The 22,350-nt window shown below is 36.6% G+C and overlaps 1 protein-coding gene across 3 annotated transcripts in view; it reads right to left on the reverse strand.

Annotated features, from left to right (window-relative positions):
* The window catches only part of RPS6KC1 (ribosomal protein S6 kinase C1), a 201,017-nt gene that overhangs the window by 34,660 nt on the left and 144,007 nt on the right, over window positions 1–22,350 (reverse strand). For all 3 annotated transcript variants that reach the window (XM_068541440.1, XM_068541439.1, XM_068541441.1), the window contains 2 exons: window positions 6,517–6,564; window positions 5,165–5,297 (listed from right to left, as the gene is read on the reverse strand). In XM_068541440.1, coding sequence (XP_068397541.1) covers window positions 5,165–5,297; window positions 6,517–6,564 — 181 coding nt within the window. The remainder of the gene's footprint in view (window positions 1–5,164; window positions 5,298–6,516; window positions 6,565–22,350) is intronic.

The raw sequence follows: 22,350 nt of genomic DNA on the forward strand, positions 1-22,350 counted from the left end.
GTAATTATTACAGTTAATTACATAATTATTATGTAATTCTTATTATCCCTGTTTTACAAATAAGGAAACAGAGGTACAGAAAGGCTAAATAATTTGCCCAAGGTCACACAACTAGTAAATTGTGAGCCAGCCTTCAAGCTAACATAGTCTGGCTCTAAGATCCTTCTTTTTTTTCCCCTTAATTTTTATTTAATTATTTATTTATTTTTGGCTGCATTGGGTCTTCGTTGTTGCTGTGCGCGGGCTTTCTCTAGCTGTGGCGAGCAGGGGCTACTCTTCGTTGCGGTGCGCGGGCTTCTCATTGCCGTGGCTTCTCTTGTTGCGGAGCACGGGCTCTAGGCATGCGGGCTTCAGTAGTTGTGGCGCACGGGTTTAGTTACTCCGCGGCATGTGGCGTCTTCCTGGACCAGGGCTCGAACCCATATCCCCTGCATTGGCAGGTGGATTCTTAACCACTGCGCTACCAGGGAAGCCCTAAGATCCTTCTTTTTAATCACTATACCATACCGCCTCTCTCAGTGGACACCTATATGTACTGATAAGGAAAGATGTCCAAAGTACACTGTTAGGGTGGGGGGAAAGGCAAGCTACAGAACAATATGTAAAATCCATTTATGTTTTTAAAAATCAGGGACTTTCCTGGTGGCACAGTGGATAGGACTCCGCGCTCCCAATGCAGGGGGCGCCAGTTCGATCCCTGGTCAGGGAACTAGATCCCATGTGCGTGCCGTAGCTGAGGGTTCATGTGCCACAACTAAGGAGCCCACGCAATGCAACTAAGGAGCTGGCAAACTGCAACTAAGGAGCCCTGGAGCTGCTACTAAGGAGCCTGCGTGCTGCAACTAAGGAGCCTGCCTGCCACAGCTAAGACCCCATGCAACCAAATAAATGAAAATAAATAAATATTTTTTTAAAAAATCAGACAGGTATGGGGGAGAAGTATATGTTTATATACACAGGAAATTTCTGGAAACGTTCACCCTATTTCTAGAGAATAGAAATGGGCATTAAAGTGAATAACGAGGAAGAATTTTTATTTCTACTTTATATACTTCCATCTAGTATGAATTTCTTTCTATATTAGTTTTATAATTTTTTTTTAAAACTAGTTAATAAAAAGAGAATCGTTTCATCCCTTTGGTCCCCTCTTAACTTGAGGAGAAACTCTTTCCCATCCCCCACCCATTTGCTTGGAAGCTTTTCCAATCACTTTCTTGTAACCTAGTCATTCATCTTTTCTTAGTCAGTATTGAGCAATTATACACTGAGCACCTTCTATGTACCAAGCATTCCTATAAATGTTGGGATATATATATATAGTGAATCATAATCCCTAATCTTAGGAACTTAAAGTTTTAATAACACATATAGCACATATTGACTGAATACATTTGCTTCTCCCACCTTTTCTTCTTCAAACAGAGTTAAAATAAGAAATCCATTAATAGGAACAATAAACATTTTAAACCTCTCTCCTAAAATCCTGTCTGGCATATCCAACTGCCTACTCGACACCACCTGGAAATTTAATAAGCATCTCAAACTCACATGTCCAACACTGAATCTCTGGTTTTTCCCTCTAAATCTCCTCCTCCCACAGTTTTCCTCATCGTAGTAAATGGAAACCATTCTTTCAGTTATTTAAGCCCAAAACCATGGCGTCATACAAGGCAGAATCATGTCAGTTCTACCTTCAGAATGCATTCAGAATCTAATAAGCATTTTCTCACCACCTCCACCACTAATGCTTTGTGGAAGCCAGCGTCGATTTCAACTGGAGTGCTGCAACAACCTCCAAACTGGTCTCCCTGCTTTTGCCTTTGCCTTCCTAGATTCTATTTTCCACCAAGCAACCAGAGTAATCCCTACCTTGTCACTGCTCTGCTCAATATCCCCCAGGGTCTTCCTATCCATTCAGAATAAAAACTATGTTCTTAAAGTGGCCTAGAAGACCATGCCGGATCTGCCCACCTGCCTCCCTGCTTCTCTGATACCATTTCCCACCACTCTTCCCATTCTGCTCCAGCCACACTTAACCTTGCTGTTTCTTGTACAGCAAATACACTCTTGCCTCCAGGCCTATGTACTTGTTCCCTCTTGCCAAGATACTCTTCCCTCCCATGTCCACATCTGCTCCCTCTCTCATTTCCCTCAGGCCATTGGCCAAATGTCTCCTTCTTAATAAGGTGACCACTCTATATAAAATAACAACCCCCAACTCACCCTTCTGGCATTCCCTCATATATTTACTTATATATTTGCTTATTGTCTGTTCTGCCTCTATACTGCAAGCTCCATGTGGGCAGAGTCTTTATTTTGCTCACTGCCATGTTAGAACTAAGCCTGTATCCCAGAGAGCACTCCATATATTTCTAAATGAATGAATTAAAAATGCTACGAAAATTAGTCCAAGAGACTCATGCGAATCATGAATAGTTCTGTTAAGCAAAGGGAAGTTAAAGCCCAAATCATAAATATTCAAGGATTCATATTATGGAGAAAACAATTCTTCAGTGTTTACTTTTTCAGTAATAGCTATTCACGTATATGAAAGTGATGTTTTTATGATATATGCACAACCTCCTAATTCACAGAGGTAACAAAGAAAGTACCACTGACATGTAAAAAGATAACACACTGTCCATCAGCCAGTTCACTTGACTGCTCATGCCAAATCCAGGAAATTATCCTAGATTCTTCTCTCCCTAACCTCAAATCCATCCCAGGTCCCACTGACTACCCTCAGAGCAACTCCACAAGTAACCCAGAAGGCCATGCCATCATCATCTCTTGCCCAGACTACTTTATTACCCTTCATTGCTTCTCCTCTTGCCTTTCTATAATCCATTCCACATACAACAGTCAGAGTGATTTTCTTAAATGTAGATCAGACATTGTCACTGCTTAAAATGTCCAGTGGTCTCCCAATGCACTTGAATGAAAGCCAAAGCCCTTACCGTGCTCCTGCCTGCTTCTCCAATAGCTTCATCTACCACCACTGCCTTCACCTACCAGACTCCAACTGAATGGTCTCCTTTCTTGTTCATCAAACATTGCAAGTTTCTTTTTGCCTTCGATTTCTTACACTGATCCCTATACCTAGAATGGGTTTCCCCCTTACATCCAAACGGTTTCTTTTGTCATTCAGAACTCCTCTTAAATGTCACCTTCTTAGAGCGGGCTTCCTTGACTAGTCTAAAGTAGTCCCCCAGTCATTCTCGATTAGAGCTCTCTGTGTTAAAGATGAGTATGGTCCCTATTATTAGCCAATATTATCACGCTTTTGTTTTTCTGTTTGACTCTCCACAAGAAGAATGTTAAGTTTCAAAAAGTCAGACTCTTTTCCTGTTTTGTTCACCTAAAAGAAAGCCTAATAGATAGTACACGCTCAATAAATTTGCTGAATATTTAATGAATCCAGAGTCCCTATTTACACCATAATCCAATATATTTGTATTATAAAATCTTAAAATTAAACAATAAACACCTGAAATGAGTAGTCAAAAGATATTCCTGCCCACCCCCCCACGTTTAAATAATACAGGATAAATTCTATGGTCACGTAACCATTCAAAGTCAGGCATGGTCAACAATAAAGGAAAGAGACTTGGTAAAGATAATCTAAAACAGTGGAAAACTTGAAAGCCACATGTCTATGGCTTTAAAGCATATTATAAACATTTTCTATAGTAGCAAAGTAAAATCAGTTGAAATATCAGCTTTGGGAAGTATAAGAGAAGGTGAGAAGATGGCCCAAGAAAAAATGAAGTATTGTATTTGGAGAAGGAAAAGGAAAAACAGGAAGAAGAAGCTGCAAATAGCAGAGGTACGCTAGGATTGAAAATTTGCCACAGATAATCTCCAACATGAGTAATCCACACTGGGTAATAGAATATTGACTATAATTACATTCATCCTACTGACCTTGTTCTAAATTATTATGGATTATTACTACGCAAGTTATTTTGTTCCACACCAGAGGTGGCTGTATTTCGCTATCAGATGACATGACCTCTAATTCAATAATGTCTGTAATGCACTGGTATCCTCGGATAAAAGCTGTCTATAATATCTGAACAAAGGTGAATTAGTTATCCAATTCACACACGCAATTAACTCTCTTAATACCTGAGAGACCATGGAGCCCCTTCTGAATTTCCTATCAAATACTACATATGGAGGTCTTCCCTCCATCTGTAGTTATCTTGTGCTGTACTTCATAATAAACAATATTAATAGTTTATTGCCCCCGCCAAAAATCTTACATTAGTTATCATACGAGACCTCATTCCACAAAGCAATGACTCATTTTCCTGGGAAAATGCATTCAATTCAAATGTTATGCCTGTTACTAAAGCACAGTAGTTCTTTATTCTCAGTAATGTTAAAATAATAACAACACCTTCATGAAATATGGAAAATAATTTAATTTTCTTTACTATTTTAAGAACACCTCTCAAAAGCCAAAAGGCAATATTTATTTTGTGGATTAATATTTATATGCTGTGTTCATTCTACATAAAAGACTATGTATTTAAATTTAGGTGTTAAAGGGCAAAAACAAACCAAAATATAGTATTTTTTTGCCACCTGTTCCCTTTACTAAGAGCTGAAATTTCACAGTTTGAAGGCAGAGCACTGTGCCTTTGCTTTGTACCCATATGTGATGCCAATGGCTGTATGCGTAAAAACCCAGATCAGAATAACAGGTAATGTCAAATGTTAAGCAAATACCTATGCCTTCTAAAAAAGGAGGTAATTAATTAATTCTTCAGGGGATGCTCTTCATTTTGTCATCTAACATTAGTGTATCTTCTCAGCAGAAAACAAGAGAAATCCCTAAAATAAAACTTAGTTCTCTTAGCACACATTCGCATTAAAGTTCTCACCATATTGGACCAATCCTAGGAGTGAGTAAGTAGTTAAGTATATCTAAGAATGTTACTACAGTTCAAATGAAATCTGCTTCTCGCCTGGGCTTTCATTCTCCCTCACAACTCCAACTAGGGAGGGAGAGCAGAGGAATAAGGAAACAATTTCTCACACGTGTTTCCTATGTTTTATCCGCTCAAGTAATGACAGAAGTAAGAAGGACATTATAGAAACTGAAAAGCTAAGCAGGTGACATTCTTCACTCCACAAACAATTTAAACTACAAACCAACCTTCCGCATGCTGCAGCACAAGAAATACCGACTCCTCAGAAATGATGTACTTGTGCAGACACACCATGTTGGGCACACAGCGGGGGATGATGGTCTTTCTGTTCCTGCTGTATTCACTGCTTTTCCTTAGACCCTGACAGAGAACAAAAAGGTCAGTTGTACCCTCCGTTGCCTTTGGAGCCTGCTGTGCTCTGTGTTTATCAACCAAACTAATCTATCCGAGTTACCCTGGGCTTCAGAGAAACCACTCATCTGCTGCTCTATGCCCCTCAGTCCCTGGAGGCTCTGCTGATGGCATCTGGCGTGAATCCAGAGAACGGAAGATGCCACAAAGCTGCCATTAAAATCAATTACGTGGGTCAGTGTTTTTATTAGAGATGCTCTCAAACTAAGTCATCAGGATGACACACAGTTATTTCTCTGTGACCTTTTCTTAAGTTTTATTTTACTTATGTATATCTTTAAAGCAGGAGACATCGTGAGATCAATTCAAATTCCTGAGACACAAAAGGCAATCCTAGATTAAACGGGCAGTTTTAAAATTCTATTCCAAAAAAGTACAAAGATCATTTTAAGTTTTCTCCAAAGGAACAAGGTATGTGTAGTTTCTGCTGTCATATCCTGGTTTAAAAATCTGAGAAAATGCCAGTGATAAAGGATACTCATAAAAATAAATTTATTTCAGTATATGTCAATGTGACCAACTGCCATGCTGATAAGTAAAAGAAAAAATATCAGAAAAATATAAAACTAATCTGAAATTCATTAATTCTGGATGCTGTGGAAATGCTTAAATTAGGATACTTTTAGAATATGTACTATCACAATCCACTTCAAATATGATTTTGAAATTACAAAATTGAGGGGGTTTTCTTCCTTTATTCATTTAATTACAAATTGAGTAATACAGAGAATCAAAATTGAATTTAGAAAAAAGACAGGGCCAGGGTTGTAGATAACACTTTCCCAAATACCTGCAACAAAGACTTTAAGGCAAAATTTCAGCTCTTAAGAACTATAATCATAATCAAAGGTATGATTGCGTGTGGTCTTCACATACTATGCAAAATGTACTAGAGATGTACTTAAATTATACACTATACATTTAAACAGCATAAAATGAGTCTTCAACTTATCCAAATTATTTCCTCCATACTCTATAACCTAAGCCTCTTTTTAAATGTATGCTATAGAGTATTTATCCACTGTGATGGAAGGACACAAAGTAAAATACAGATCACTGCAAACATAAAAGAACATTCAAACACCCAGAAAAAAATTAAATATTTTCTTTCAGAAGCATAGTTTGAAAATAAATTTCTAAATTCATTAAACAGAAAAATTCTACTTACTTTTAGAATGAATGTCTGTTCTGTCCTTGTGTCCATTACAAGTAAAACCTACATAAAAGACATGAGTAATAATCTCTTTACAATACAATGAAACATGAACTCATAACTTTTTGAAACTATACTTTAAAGGTTTGGGGGAAGTGCTGAAATTGACTCTGCCAAAATTGTTAATTTCTGAATAGATTTTTTTTTTTAAGTCGCCAAATCACAGGATTAAAACAGTCTTATCTAAAAGTGTGTTTCCTTTCTAAAAATGCCATATTTTAGAAACACTACTACATTTTCCTAAATTTATTTTAAAATATATTTCTTAAAAGGAAGAATTATTTTAGAAAAAGAACTTTTCCTCGTGAAACATATATGGTTTAAAAAAAGTTAAAAAAAAATTTTTTTTACAGAAATTGAAGTCTCAGTTTTCTTCCTAAAACCTATAATGTAGCAACTTGCTACAATGTGATCTCAATAACCCAGGCTCTAACCCAAGGCACCCTTCTGGTGCTACTTCTCCCTCCTGGACTCATCCTTAACTCCTCTTTTCCCATCAGCAAATCCTGCCAGCTCTATCTTCAAATTGTATCCAGAATCTGAACTCACCTCACCACTTCCACAGCTATTACCCTGAATGAAACAAAGATTTACCTGGATTATAACAATGGTGTCCCAACAGATTTCTCTCCTTCCATCTTTGCTGCCCTATGGTCTATTCTCAAAATAGCAGGCAGGGTTTTCTTTCAAAAACATAAGTTATATCATGTCACTTCTCATTCAGAGAAAAAGCACACATCCAAAACAATGACCTCAAGACCCCTCATAATCTCACACTTTGCCCCCTCAAACTATCCACTCCCCCTGCACCCATCCTGGTGAAAAAAAGAGTGAATAGAGATAGGGGATTATGCTACCATATTAATATTTATATTTATAGTTTATATTTTATAAACATTTTAATATTTATATTATGTTAATCTTATCATTTTGGAGACACTATAGCAGAGGTTGGCAAACTTTTCCAGGAAAGATGCAGGTAGTAAATATTTAAGGTTTTGCAGGCCCACACGGTCTCTGTTGCAGCTATTCAACTGCGCCGCTGCAGCACAAAAGCAGCCAGAGTCCGAAATGGGCCATGGCGGGAGAATTTACACCACAGAAATCTGCAAACACTGTAAACAGGGCTTTTTTTCCCCACCCCCTCCAGAGAGCTGGGAGTCGACGGTAAAGGAAGATATTAAGCTTAGAAAAATAAAAGAATGGTCAGAAAGAGAAAAACAAATACCATATGCTAACACATATATATAGAATCTAAAAAAAAAAAAAAAGTGTTCTGAAGAACCTAGGGTCAGGACAGGAATAAAGACGCAGACGCAGAGAATGGACTTGAGGACATGGGGAGGGGGAAAGGGAAGCTGAGACAAAGTGAGAGAGTGGCATGGACATATATACACTACCAAATGTAAAATAGATAGCTAGTGGGAAGCAGCCGCACAGCACAGGGAGATCAGCTAGGTGCTTTGTGACCACCTAGAGGGGTGGGATAGGGAGGATGGGAGGGAGACACAAGAGGGAGGGGATATGGAGATATATGTATACATATAGCTGATTCACTTTGTTATACAGCAGCAACTAATACAACAATGTAAAGCAATTATACCTCAATAATGATGTTAAATAAATACATACATAAATAAATACATAAATAAATAAATAAAAGAATGGTGAGAAGAAACGGGAGTTACAAAGAGGAACCCGTTTAAGACCTGATGAATTTGAAGTAATAGTGACAACTTCATCTTTGACCCCTCTTCTGAGTGCTTGACCTAAACTATTTAACTCCATTTAATTTCAATTGAATATTCCCACAGATACCTCCTAAACTCATCCCTTCCTCTTCCCAAAGCCCTGTCCCCACTAAAACTAAAACAAAACTCCGCTTCACCTCTTACCACATTGAATAATACCACCACCCATGGAACGCCCCAAATCAAAAAGCTCCCTAAGTCTCCGTGAATTCTCCCCTGCCCCCCACCTTCATAACCAGTGACCAAGTCCAGTCAATTCTACCTCCTAAGTATTTCTCTCCTCCACCTTCTACTCTCTTTCGCCTACCATGTTTTAAGTGTTTAATATGTGCTATGTTTTAGTCATGTGTAATCACTGTTAATTCTTTCAATTACCCAATAAGATAGTTTTACCATTCCTACTCCACATGTGAAGACACTATAACTTCATCTGTAGAAGCTATAACGGTAGATAATAATAGTATCTACCATTTGTGAGAATTTCAGTGAGATAATCTTTAAAATTGTTTGGTACAGCCAGTTATTACTATTATTGCTATCACTATTATTGCTTCTTCTCCCTGAAATGTTCACCCAGCCCCTTATCAAACACAAAGCCCCTTATCTTTCCATATTCAGCTCAAATGTTACTGACGCTTTTCTTCCTTTGTTCTCCCACTGTATATGGTACCAGCCTCTTCAATTTGGTTTTATTTGGTCACTTGTCTATATCCCAACCAGATTTCAAGCTTTTTATCAGCATGTTGTAAGCAGAATAACAGTCGCCAAAGACACTCATATCTTAATCTCCATAACTTGTGAATGTGTTATGTTACCAGCAAAAAGGACTCTGCAGATGTAATTAGGGTACAGACCTTAAAACAGATTACCCTGGATATCTGACTGGGCTTAATCAAATCACATGACCCCTTAGAGAACTGTCTCTGTCCAGAACTGGACAGTACAAAAATGATACGGCAGAAGGGGAAATCAGAGGGATTCGAAGTATGAGAGGGACGTGTTGTTGCTGGATACAGAGGTCCACATGTAAGCACTGGAAAGAGCCCTCTAGGAGCTCACAGTAAGCATGAGAAGGAGCAGGCAGCTTCTAGGAACAAAGACCAACCCTTGGCTGAGAGCCAGCAACCACAGTCCTACAACCACAAAGAAAAGAATTCAGCCAACAACCTGAATGAGCTTGAAAGTGGATTTTCTCCCAGAGTCTCCAGTAAGGAATGCAGCCCTGCCAGCACCTTGATTTTAGCCCAGTGCAACCCATGTCAGACCTCTGATCCAAAGAACTTTGACATAATAAATTTAGTTGTTTCAAGCTGCGAAGTTTGTGGTAATTTGTAATGCAGCGATAGAAAGCTAATACAGGGCAGAAATTGTATTTCCTCCAACACATAACCTATCCGTCTCCCACAGTAATTGTTCAATAAACATATGCAAATGAATTTAGGTGTAAAAGTTTGGAAGGTAGACAGCAATTTGGGAATGGAGCTTAGAAAATAAGTCAGGACTAAAGATGTACAGTAACTGAGCAATCTCCATAAAAATAACAGCTAAAGACATGAGGAAGTACCCCAATGGAATGCTCACTTTATAGCAGGTACTGTGATGGGGTTTAAGGAATTAAATCACATAATTCATTCAACAATCCAATGAGGTAGGTATACTTTTTTTTCTTCCTTTTTGGCCACGCCACACGGCATGTGGGATCTTAGTTGCCCAAGCAGGAATCAAACCCGCGCCCCTTGCAGTGCAAGCGCAGTCTTAACCACTGAACAGCCAGGGACGTTCCAAGGTAGGTATACTTTTATTAACCAATATTACAGAGGAGAAAACAAACATAAAACTGTTAACCTGCCCATGCTCACAAAGCTAAGACGTGCTGGAGGTGAAATTTAAACCCAGCAATCTGGCTCCAGGGCTCTTCCTCTTTAACTGCTAAACTATACTATTTATGTCTGTGTATACATAGCTGGAATACTGAGGGTATATAACACAATAACAACCAAAAGTACAGTGAGAAATACACCAAAAACCCCAGAAAATATAGTGGTTCGGACATCAGGAAAAGAGAACGCTTAAAATAAGAGTAATCACCTATGCCAAACAACAAAGACAAGCCATGAAGAATGAGGACTAAGAAGGGACTACTGCCTAAGGCAGTTAGGAAGTCACTGATAGCTTTCAATACTACATTATGCAGTCAACTGGTGGGGACAGAAGCCAACCACTCTGAGTTAGTAATGGGTGATAGGAAAATGGAGGCAACATATACATGTCTTTCCAAAGAGAAGTATGTCAGAAGAAGGAAAAACACTAAAATGAAAGAGTTAGTAGGATCATCAGGTTTGAACTATTTTCAGAGAGGGTAGACCTATTTGCCCATAATTTCCCTCGGAGCTATATTCACCACCCATCTTGAACCTCGTAGGCATGGAAGCACATCCAAAGAACTTGAACCTTGACAGTTAAATTAACATATCATGAGTGCAAAAGGGGGCACACCTCTGTAAAGGAAGGCTCAATAAACATCTACTGAGTCTGTGAAGACATTCAGTATTCCTTAGATCTCATCTGTTTTCACATCAAGTTGTGACTCTTTTAAGCTATTCATCAGATTCCAATCCTAATTTAAATAACATACTTCTATGTGAAATAGAAAACGTTTCACTAGGTAAAAGGTAAGGAAGCTGCACAAAGCAAAGAACTTTTTTCTACCAGAAACTTCTTAATCGACTGAACAGAATGTACCTGCATAAATCAGGAGTGATATCTCTTTGCTGGTCTCACATAGCCGTGAAGCATGAAGTGGATCAGATAAAAAGGCCAAATTAAGATCGATAAACATGGCTGAGAAGGGCTGCTTTGTTTACATTTACTTTCTTCTCCTATCAAGTTTGTCTGCAACTAGACAATGTTCACATTGAGGCAATAAACACAAGAACATATGTGATTTTTTTTAAATGTGCCCTTTGACTGTCAATTTCTCCCAAACAGGTGTTGGCTAAATGATTATAAATTGGCCTCTGGATACACCTCTTCAACTGAGCCGTACAGGGCTGGTGATAATATAATTAGACCTAAAAACATCAGGCTGGTGAATGCTTTCCATCTGTTTGGCAATAATGTTTAGTTAACAGTAGTCTTTAAAAGAAGCACCTTCAACTTCAGTTCTTAAAGTTATTTATAGAGCCATTCTTAACACACCAGCACTCCTGCTAACAAGAGCTTTAGCCACTTGGAAATTATTAGCCATACGGCTGTATACAAAGAGAAACGACTGCATTTAACATCTGTATCTTTCCAAATTTACACGCTTCAACCTCATTTAGAGTCATTTCTTAATGAACAGTGCTACGGCGCTGCATTAATATTATAGTTGCATGCACAAAGATCATAAGGAGCCAAACATTTTTTTAATGCCAACAGTAGGCCGATCTGTAATGAAGCTGTCAGCATAAAGGACAAAATAATAGCTTCTTTAACCCTCAAACAGAATTCGTTCATTTGTGGACTAGAACATATCAATTTAAAAACTGCTTCATGGGTTTGCTCACCTTTATAAAGACAAAAATCTAATTTGGTACTAATTTGATACAATTGTCTTTCCAATAAAAGACTCCTAAAACCATCTTTTATTTCATGATAAAACAAGTACTATAACTAAACCTGTCATGAAATAATTATCTTGGATAGCATACCTTATTGAAAGAATACAATTAATGTATTTTTCCCTTTCAGTTTTCACACTTACTTATCAGCACTATATTAGCATATGGTCTAACAGGAGAGATTACTTCATCTTTGCCCTTGGTAATATATAGAATCACTGCTCCTAACTGGGAAAAAAACCACAAAAAAACAGACAACTTATCCCTTCAGGATTAGCCTCATCTGCTCCTCAACTCCACCAGCACAATGATACTTGCCTACTCTTCTTTCGCAACAGTAGCAGGAAAAGCTCCAATTGATTAGAAGTCAATTTTGTTAACTAGAATGGGGAAGGCCCAATATTTAACTAGGTACCACCTCTGGAAAGATAGCAGAGGTTGGGGAATATATCAAAAGTATCAAATGATGAGGTTTTTTTAAGCATATGAAAAATAAATTTGGAGAAAAGAAAAGAGACAAACAGCAATAAAGACACTATGATTGTGGTGAGGAATCATGGATAGTTCCCTTCAGTGAAGATTATGGGCCACCCATTTTTTAATTTTTTTAGATACTTAATTTAAAGGTTGACATTCAAAGTCTGTAAGTCTCTAAAAGTAAATTCAACTCCAATTCCTTTAAAAAGAAAGACCACCTGGGTTATCTGAGGGAATATGTATCTCTACTTTGGTGCCAGTTACTTCACAGGACTCCAGAACAATTAATAAAAGTGTTTTTTTTAATGTTTAAGAAAAGCTTACAGAGATAGCCATACCAGACAAACAGCGTTTCCCTTAACGGTGTCACAGTACCATTCGTGTTGACGGGATGTCATCTAAATGGACTTCAATTGTGCAAGTTATACTGCTGGGAATTCACACATAAACAAACATACCAGAAAAGAACGGGATCAACATAATAAAGAAGCCAGAGAAAACAGAGAAGCCCAATTCCACAAGTTAGAGAGTCTTTTTCAACATAGTTCCAGATAAATAAGATTATACTTACTGTACTCTCTTTTTTAAAAAAGTCCACACTTAACTTGACCATTATTAGATGAGTGATTAACTAAACTCATCTTGGCAGCATTATAGGAGCTAGTAATGTTATTCTTCTGTAGAAATGGTTTTGAACAACAAACCTAAAGCACTAAACCTTTGCTCTCCCTGTCAGTACCACATGATGATAATCAAATGTTATTTATATTTATTGCTAAAACCCATCTCATTTTATATGCTTAGGATATTCAAAATGTATTTCTACTGTTGATTGTTAATTCCATACCTTATGCTCATGAGACAATCTTATAAAAAATTTAACTACCAGAAAACAAAGAGTACTAGGTGACCTTTAATACCAACAATTCTCCCCACTAGGGTCTAACTTTCTCTTTCTTTGACATCAGAAGGCTAGCAATCAATGTTCCCTGTACCATTGCCCAGCAACTCCAAAAGCAAAAGATACTCAGCCTACCACTTCTGTCCATGAGAAGCTGCAGCATCAGGCGCATCAGCATGAACAGACTGTGTAGAGGAACTTCTCACCTGTTATGCCATGAAATCAATCTGTTCTTAATGGTCATATGCTCACAAAAGTTGTTTCACTGATAAGAACTGAAGTATGAAAAGTAAAATTTGACATGGATACTTACAACTCTATCCTAAAGGACATTTTCATTTACTACTCTCAAGACTCTATTTTCAGCAAAGCATAAAAGGTACCCCTGTGATGTAAAGGGAACAGAAAAAAATTACGTGGAGTCTTACCAGTGCTTTATTTGTGCTAGAACTTCCAACATAGCACAATATCATGAACTAAGTGAACAAACAATCAAAAAGGGTACTGCTTTGTGGACTGATAGCAAAGCCAAAACATCACCGACCAACTTAGAGCAAGGAGAAATATCTTTTTGAAGCGGGCTACGTTCTTTAGGCTTCTATATAACCTAGAAATATCTTCAAAGGTAGGAACAACAGAACTAATCTACTAGGATTCTATGGAAATAGTACGTAAGATCCACATTTCTTTCCAATTATTAAATTCCAAATTACCATAAATCAAAATATACTTTACACACCATTGTAAAGCAATTATATTCCAATAAAGATGTTAAAAATAATAATAAAATAAAGAAATGTAAAATTATATATATATATATATATATATATATATATATATACTTTAAGTGTTTATCCAAACACATTTAACTCCCAAAAACGTCCCAGTTCAGTTTACCTAATTCTTTTATCTGCCTTAACTACAAGCATATTGGGGCAGGGGCAGGGGAAAAGAACCACAGTAGGACTAGCAAGCAACACAAATCTAAGCTGGTGGTAAATAACGAACTCCTGTATAAGAAAACAACTAATTTTAGATTTCTTTAAATGCCCAGACATTTACAAAGGTTTGAGTATGCTAATTTTTTAATTAAAAGATATTTCAGCAGCGAAAGCTCTTTCATATGTACTACTGATTCTTCATCAAACGTTAACTTTCCAACTTAACACCAGTATAGCCGGTGGCAGCCTGAAGGTTCACCATCTGCTGCTACCCAAAGTCACTGTGGCCACCTTCAGAACATATGCATCAAAGCCTGGAGATAAGAGACTGAAGGAATACCGCATAAGTCAGCATAAGGGTGATGACAAACCTAGAGGCAGGCAACAGGCAAGCTACCAGAAAATTCAGAACATCACGAACCATCAGTCACCTCTTCGAACACATACCCAAGGTCACAAGGGACTCTAGTGGCTGAACAAAAAGACAAGAGAAATACTACCTCTAATGGAATTTACTTAAGTAAATGTGATGATTTTTCCTTTAAAAAAAGGGGAGAGGTGGCTAGTTTTTTTAAATCCCCTATAATTTTATACAAAGCAAGCATACAATAAATAAAATGAAATATAAATTGAAGGCGTGTTCAGTCTATGAAATAATAATAAAGGTATATATATTTTTTAGGTAGTCATAAAACAAGGTACGTTGCTTTGAAAGGTTTGTTTTCTGTGTACCATCATATCCACAATCCAAATGTTACCCAAGGTAAATGCACTTTGAGATGAGGTTTTATAAAATCCACAAAATAGCAATTAAAAATCCTGATTTCTGGCTACTCAAAAATGTCATTTATTTAAGGTAATGATTATATTCACCACAGTACCTCATGTAGAAACAAAATACTGCGGTGTCTTTTAAATTACTACAAACAGAGAATCTCAAGAACCTGGCTATATATTCATCTTAAAAGAAATGCACTTATATGAAATTTTCTTATACATCATCTTTGATTCCTGGGTTGTTTTTTTTTTGGTATCTTAAATGTAGTTAGAAGAAAAGCAATATAGAAAGTATTTTTTAGAATATATAAAGCATCTTTTAATTCTTGATTTTAAAATGGCAGCAGATACATTTAGTTTGCATTCATTCTAATCTTAATCCTGATTTTTAAAAATTCTTCCAAGCTTCCACAGCGAATTAGTTATACATTAATTTAAAACTAGGGCATTATTAAACATTCATGTACCCTAAGAACTGTCATAACAAAGCCCATTTGTCCTGACCTCTATTTAAATTGAATACAACCTGTTAAGCACAACTATCTACAGTTTCTATAATCAAATACAATACTGTTGTGAGTGTATGCTCCACGGGAACACAATTCATGCCTCTGTATACTTAGCAACTTCCATAATAATCGTGATGATTTTTTAAAAGATCACAGTTTGTCACTGTGATAGCTAAAAGTAGAGTAAATGTTACCAAAGTAACTTTATCTTCCAAGATGTTATGAATATATTATGAATCACAACGTTAAAAAAAGAAAATAAGCATATTTTGGTGGTGCTAAAAGAGATGTGCAAATACAAGTAATTTACTCAAAATTCAAAGGCCAGTCATTCCCACATTGTTTCATTCCTCCAAGGGGCATTGAAATATGGTTGGCAAAGATTGTTTTATCAGGATCAGAAAAGATAAAAAGGATTTTAAAGATGTTCCTCGGGACTTCCCTGGCGGTCCAGTGGTTAAGGCTTCACCTTCCAGTGCAGGGGGTGCGAGTTCGATCCCTGGTTGGGGAGCTGGGCTCCCACATGCCTTGTGGCCAAAAAACCAAAACATAAAAACAGAAGCAATATTGTAACAAATTCAATAAAGACTTTAAAAATGGTCCACATCAAAAAAAAAAAAAAAATCTTAAAAAAAAAAGTTTCTCTGAAAGTCACTTGGCCAACACCTGGATTATTTATCCTTAGGCGAATAGCTAAATCTAGTCCTGCCCTAGGGCAATGCAAAATACATGTGATTCTCCAGAAAATAATCCAGGGAGTAATTATTTCAACCACAAATATGAATTTTAAATCTCATATTCCTGTTAGCCAAATGTCAATGAATATGAGCCATTCCTCAATGATGTCTCATACTAGGATGTGAGGTTAGTGATTTAGTGAACAATAAATCTATCACAGAAATGTCTTTTTTATATATATGAAAAAAGAGTTTTACTTGGTATAATTTTTCAAATCCTAGGCCTATACATCTATTACTTCATAAAACATGCTTCCAAAGGACATGGTGTGTCTTTGTAAGAAAACAGGATATAAATATAGCAGAAGGCAGAATATAAAAAACAGAGAAATCGAGTTTAAAACAGAAATGCTGAAGAGCTAGGAAAAACATCCACTTAGGAGGCTCTTCTCAGATCCAAATGCTTTAAAAGCTAGATCTCTACACCTTTGTCATCCTCATTTTGATTGTCTGTTTTCTGTTTCTGCAAAGCAACTTGCCCAAGGCCACAAAGAGATTATGCTAAAGAGAGGTAAAAACTCTGAAGTTCTGGGTTTATAGGCCCAAGTTCAGTTTATGTCATTCAATACCATAATGAAACCATTTGTTCTGTTTCTTTGGTTTGAATTCTGAAGTTCACTTGGGATAATGACTTGACACTGTTAAATTTAGATGAAAATTAATTCAATTATAAGTATAGTCCACTGTATTTAGCTTTAGATCCTTCTTATTTGCATTTGCTAGAAACACCTAATACTCTGGTGCTGATATAAACTACGTCCATTCATACTCTGGTTTAATATTTTCATTCTGCTGCTAAGTGTGTTCCATAAATATGCTCAAATAAATTTATAGGCCCTGGAAACTGAAATAAGTCCCTAAAGAGCAGCAAATATGTCCACATAGTTTTTATATAGTGTTCAAAATTGGTGCAGTGTGTACTCAGTAAATGCTACCATAAGGATAACAGACGGACACAGAGGCTACATCTTCAAGTCAATCAATACATATCCAACTAAGTTGCCAATGTCAGAGATAGCCTGATTCCAATTCGGAAGAAAATGCTTCAAGGGCAAGAAAGCTTTATATGTTATTACTTTTAAGTGTTTTAAATGAGTTTTGTAGCAGATGGAGTTGAAATTCTGGTACTGGTCAAAATTTAACAATGTTTTAATATGACTAGAAATTTTATTTAGTAGAAGAATACATTGTGTTGATGTTCTAAAAAATTCCAAAATATTTTAAAGCATATATGAAACACAAAGACACAACACTCACTCTCAAATTGACAATTTCATCGACTGCAACAATTTCCCCGCCAACAATCTACAGGTGTATTCTGTGAGAGAGGGTGAAAAAGGGAGGAGGATGAATGTTTTGACAGTTTTCAAAACTACTCTTCTTGCTCTGATCCTGAACGTGTAGTATATTTTGAGGTACAGGCTCACAGAGTATTTGAAATCTTAAAACACATGTACTATCTCTTTTTGTCCCCTTTATAACTATTCAGCAAGCATTTGTTAAATCCTTACTGCATGGACAGCACTGTATTCAGTTAGGCATTATCAGAGAAAATGAAGAAGGATAAGTTATAGTTTCTGCCCTCTAGGACAGGTTAACAAGATATTTAAGGCAACTAAAGGCATACAAGCTAAAATAATACACAACTGAATGCTAAGTTGTGTTAATTCAAAGAAAGGAAAGACGAGTATTACAGTTAAGGCGGAGATAAGCTTTCAGCTTAAGTCTTGAAGAATGGACTAAACATAGGTGGGCAGGAAGGAAAAAAGGAAGAATTCAAAGAGTTGAAGAAGCTAGAAAGAAAGCATGCTCTGAGTCTCCCACAATTCCTTTAGCCTGAAACACTATTCTAGGAGCTAAACCCTACTCATTCCTCATGTCTTTGCTTTGCTTCTAAGAAGCCTCTGGAGAGCCCCAAGCTAGGCACCCCTCCTACATGTTCTCACAATACCCTAGTGTACTTCCTTCACCCAAAGCAGTTTCACACTGTATTGTAACTGCTATTTCCCACTGAATTATAAACTCTGAGAGGGTAGAGATTAGGTGTTTTATTCACCATTGTATCTCCAGTGGCTATTATCACACTTGACATATAGCAGGAGCTCAACAAATATTTGCTGAATGAATGAATGAATGAATGAATGGGAAAACAGAAATGGAAAAGACCTGGAGAGAAATGGTGAGGAGGCAGGCCAATTAGAATAAATGGTTCCTACCATTTTTAAGATAATGTGAGTAGAGAGGTATCATTCATTCATTCATTCATTTTTTTCAATACATATATATTGAGTATCTGCTGTTTTTAAGTCACTATGCTAAATGTTAAAAATACGAAATTAAATAAGATATAGTCACCAAGCTGGTGTTTGACATGTTATAGAGGCTTATTCTCTAAAGACACATACATATCTTCTGCACAGGATTTAGACTATCTTTTCTAACTAATAGATGTCTGTGAATACTGTACCAAAATATATAAAAATGTTAATTTTTAGGAAAGAAGGAGGAAAATACTTGGTATTTGAGGCATATGAAGGCTTGTTGGAGGAGGCACAGAAATAATATCAAAAACTACCATACAATATGGATGAATGCTATGACAGATAGGTTCAAGGCATTAAAAGGACACAGCAGAAGATATTTACATTAGACCGTAGAGGTAAGTAAGCAAGGGAGCCTTCCAAAAGAAGACAATAATTAAGAATGAGACAAATCAAGCGAAGAAGGAAAGGTAAAGTCACTCCAGGTAGAGGGGTACATCATGTGTAAAACATGACACCTTGTGTAACTTACAAGTTCCACAGGGCTGTAACCAAGACAGCATGTTGAGGTGGTCTGGGAAAGGTCTTTGTAGGCTTAGCTAAGAAGTTTGGACATTATCCTAAAATTCTATGTGAAGGTATTAAAGACTTTTAAGCAAGAGAGTTATTCATTTTAGAAAAATCACTTTCCTAAAGCATCAGTTTTATGAATTATTCTGGCAACAGTGTTGATAATGAACCAGAGGAAAATGAGACTAGAGGCAAATAACAGTATGTCTTAAAAGGGGGATAAAGAGAATAGTGTATATCTTTAAACTTACAAATAACTTGGGATGCCTAAATTTTGATTTGAAACAGCTGAGGGAAAGATGGGTTAGTTGTAACTAGCAGTACCCAGAAGGTATTGGGTCAACCTGAAATAATTATTCTAGCTATATGTCATCTGCAGGATTCTTTGTCCTATTTTCTTGAAAAAAATTTGTTAAAAACTTGAAAAAGGTCAACAAAGACATGTTGATCAAAATTATGGATGCCATGAAGCTGAGAGGACTACACAATGTGTTAAATTTAACATTCTCTGAAATACAGATCACTATCCCCTAGAGAAACTGCATTAAATAACAGTAAAGAAATGTTTAAAGTTATATAATAATGACTACAAAGAAAACAAGAGAGGAGATGAGAAAAGATGGAAAAGTTTCAGAAGACAGAAAACAGAATGAATCAGACAGATACTACAGACAGCTACAGGAGGGACTGAAGAGTGCTACTGAAAACAGGGGCAGTATATGAAAACCTAAATGCCAAATTGATGAGGACATCAGTCCTCCTTCAACCACTGGGCTCCCAGAACGCTGGTTGGTCTAATACTAGATCCCTTGGTAAGAGATTTAAAGGTTCTTTTCTAAGAAAACCAAATAGCCTAAAAGATAAGGCATATAGATACTGACATTATTAGGTCTCCTAATAAAACATCTGGATTATTACCCAAATTGAAGGTCACCAAATGCCCAGCTCAACAAATGAAAAAAAAAAAAATCCCACCAAACAAATCATTGTGAAATTTTAGAACAGTAGGGACAGGGAGAAGAGCCTATAGGCCTCCAGCGAGAGAAAGGGAGGAAGAAAAAAAATGGGTCGGGAACTGGAATGCAAGATATTGGATTGGCCAAAAAGTTTGTTCGGGTTTTTTATGGAAAAACTCAAACGAACTTTTTAGCCAACCCAACAGAAGACTGATGAAGAGAATTCCCACAGTGACAAGAAGTGGAAGTGTGATGAGGAAAGCTAGGCAGAAGGCCAAGAGAACAAACCAATCCATACGTAAGCAGAACAAGGAAGGAATCCAAGAGAAAAGACTATGAGAAAACCACTGATCTAATGTACTATCTGAGGTGTCTGACTGCATTGAGACGTTTTAAAGTTTTATCAGAGAGTTTAGTAATAAATAATGATAGGGACAGAGAAAAAAATAAGCAAATGGGGGGAAACGAGGCAATTTATTAACTCTAAGAAAAAAACCAAAAATTTGTACATGGAAAGTCCAAAGATATTTCAACAGATTGAAAGTTAGGCCAAATTTAAGCAAAATAAAACTAGAAGAAACAAACATAAAACACTATCAATTGGAAAGACAACACACTGTGTTGAAATATCTAAAAACTGGTTATTGGAGAAGGGCAGTACTAAGGACTAAAGAGGCAGCATTCGGCTCAAGAGAAAAAAGGACTTTCTAAGAGTTTCAACTGTGTAAAACGGAATGACTGACTCTGAGACATTAAGTAGCTCTGTCTTTATTCACACTTCTTTACAGTCCCTTCCATGCTGTTTTAGAATTTACATACTGACCTATATCTCTCCTGCTAGACTAAAGAGAAGAACCATGTCTTATATAGCACCTAACACAGTGCCTGCTACATGGTGGCATTCAAAACAAGTTTGTTAAATTAATAAATAAAAGGCCCTGAAAAAAATAATTAATAAATAAATAAAAGGCCCTGAAGCTCAACAGCCATTCAACGGGGCACTACAGATGGGCCACAAGATCTGTAATTCACTGGGTCAGATGACCTTAAAGTCCTTTCTAACCCTGAGATTGTATATCCCAAGCCATTAGGAGGTAAAATGAAACTTGTCCTTTTATTTTGAAATTACTTAGGTTCTCCTATTATAAAACTGACCATACAAATATAATATATATTATACAATCATACTTTAAATACAAAAAGAATTTGACTTCTTTGGAACAAAAATACTCTATTAGCCCAATATATTAACATTAATATCGCAGATAAAGGGTTTTGCAAGCATAGAATTCATTTTATACTCTTAATTATAACTAAGATGTGAATTTCAACAATAGAGACAGAATAAGATATTAAAACACTGAACATTATGACACATAACTAAAACTCATGTGCGTGTGTATCAAACATGTGGTTGTCCCTTGTTTTAAAAAAACAGGTATATTAGATGTGGTTCCTTAAAGATGATATTATTAATTATAATCAAAGCCTATTTTGTTTCCTTATATAAAAACTATGGGTAAACTACATTCCCTTAAATTAAGTTTGTGGTTATTAATGTTATCTGCACAATCTAGCTCTATTGTTTACTATTCCTTATCTTCTTGAAGCAGTTTTTGGTTCACAACAAAATTAAGCAGAAAGTACAGAGTTCCCATATACCTCCTGCCCCCAAACATCCACAGCCTCCACTTCTATGATCATCTTGCACCAGTGGTACATTTGTTGAAACCGATGAACTTATTACACCGACACACTATTATCACCCAAAGTCCAAAATTTATATTAGAGTTCACTCGTGGTGCTGTACGTTCAATGGTTTTTGACAAATGTCCAACACGTAGCCACCATAATAATATCATGCAAAATAGTTTCACTGCCCCCCAAAATTCTATCTCTGCCTATTCATCCCTCCTCCCTCCTCCTAATTCCTTGCAATCACTGATCATTTTACTCTCTCCATAATTTTTTGCCTTTTCCAGAATGTCATATAGTTGCAATCACACAGTATGTACCTTTTTCAGATTGGTATCTTTCACTTAGTGATATACATTTAAGGTTCCTCCATGTCTTCATGGCTTGATAGCTCATTTCTTTTAAGCGCTGAATAATTTTCCATTGTCTAGATGTACCACAGTTTATTTATCCATTCATCTCCTGAAGGACATCTTGGTTGCTTCCAAGTTTTGGAAATGATGAATAAAGCTGTTATAAATATACACATGTAGATTTTTGTGTAGATATAAGTTTTCAACTCATTTGGGTAAAAAACTAATGAGCACGACTTCTGGATTATATAGTAAAAAT

This window comes from Eschrichtius robustus, chromosome 3 (assembly GCF_028021215.1).
Source record: "Eschrichtius robustus isolate mEscRob2 chromosome 3, mEscRob2.pri, whole genome shotgun sequence".
Taxonomy (NCBI): Eukaryota; Metazoa; Chordata; class Mammalia; order Artiodactyla; family Eschrichtiidae; genus Eschrichtius; species Eschrichtius robustus.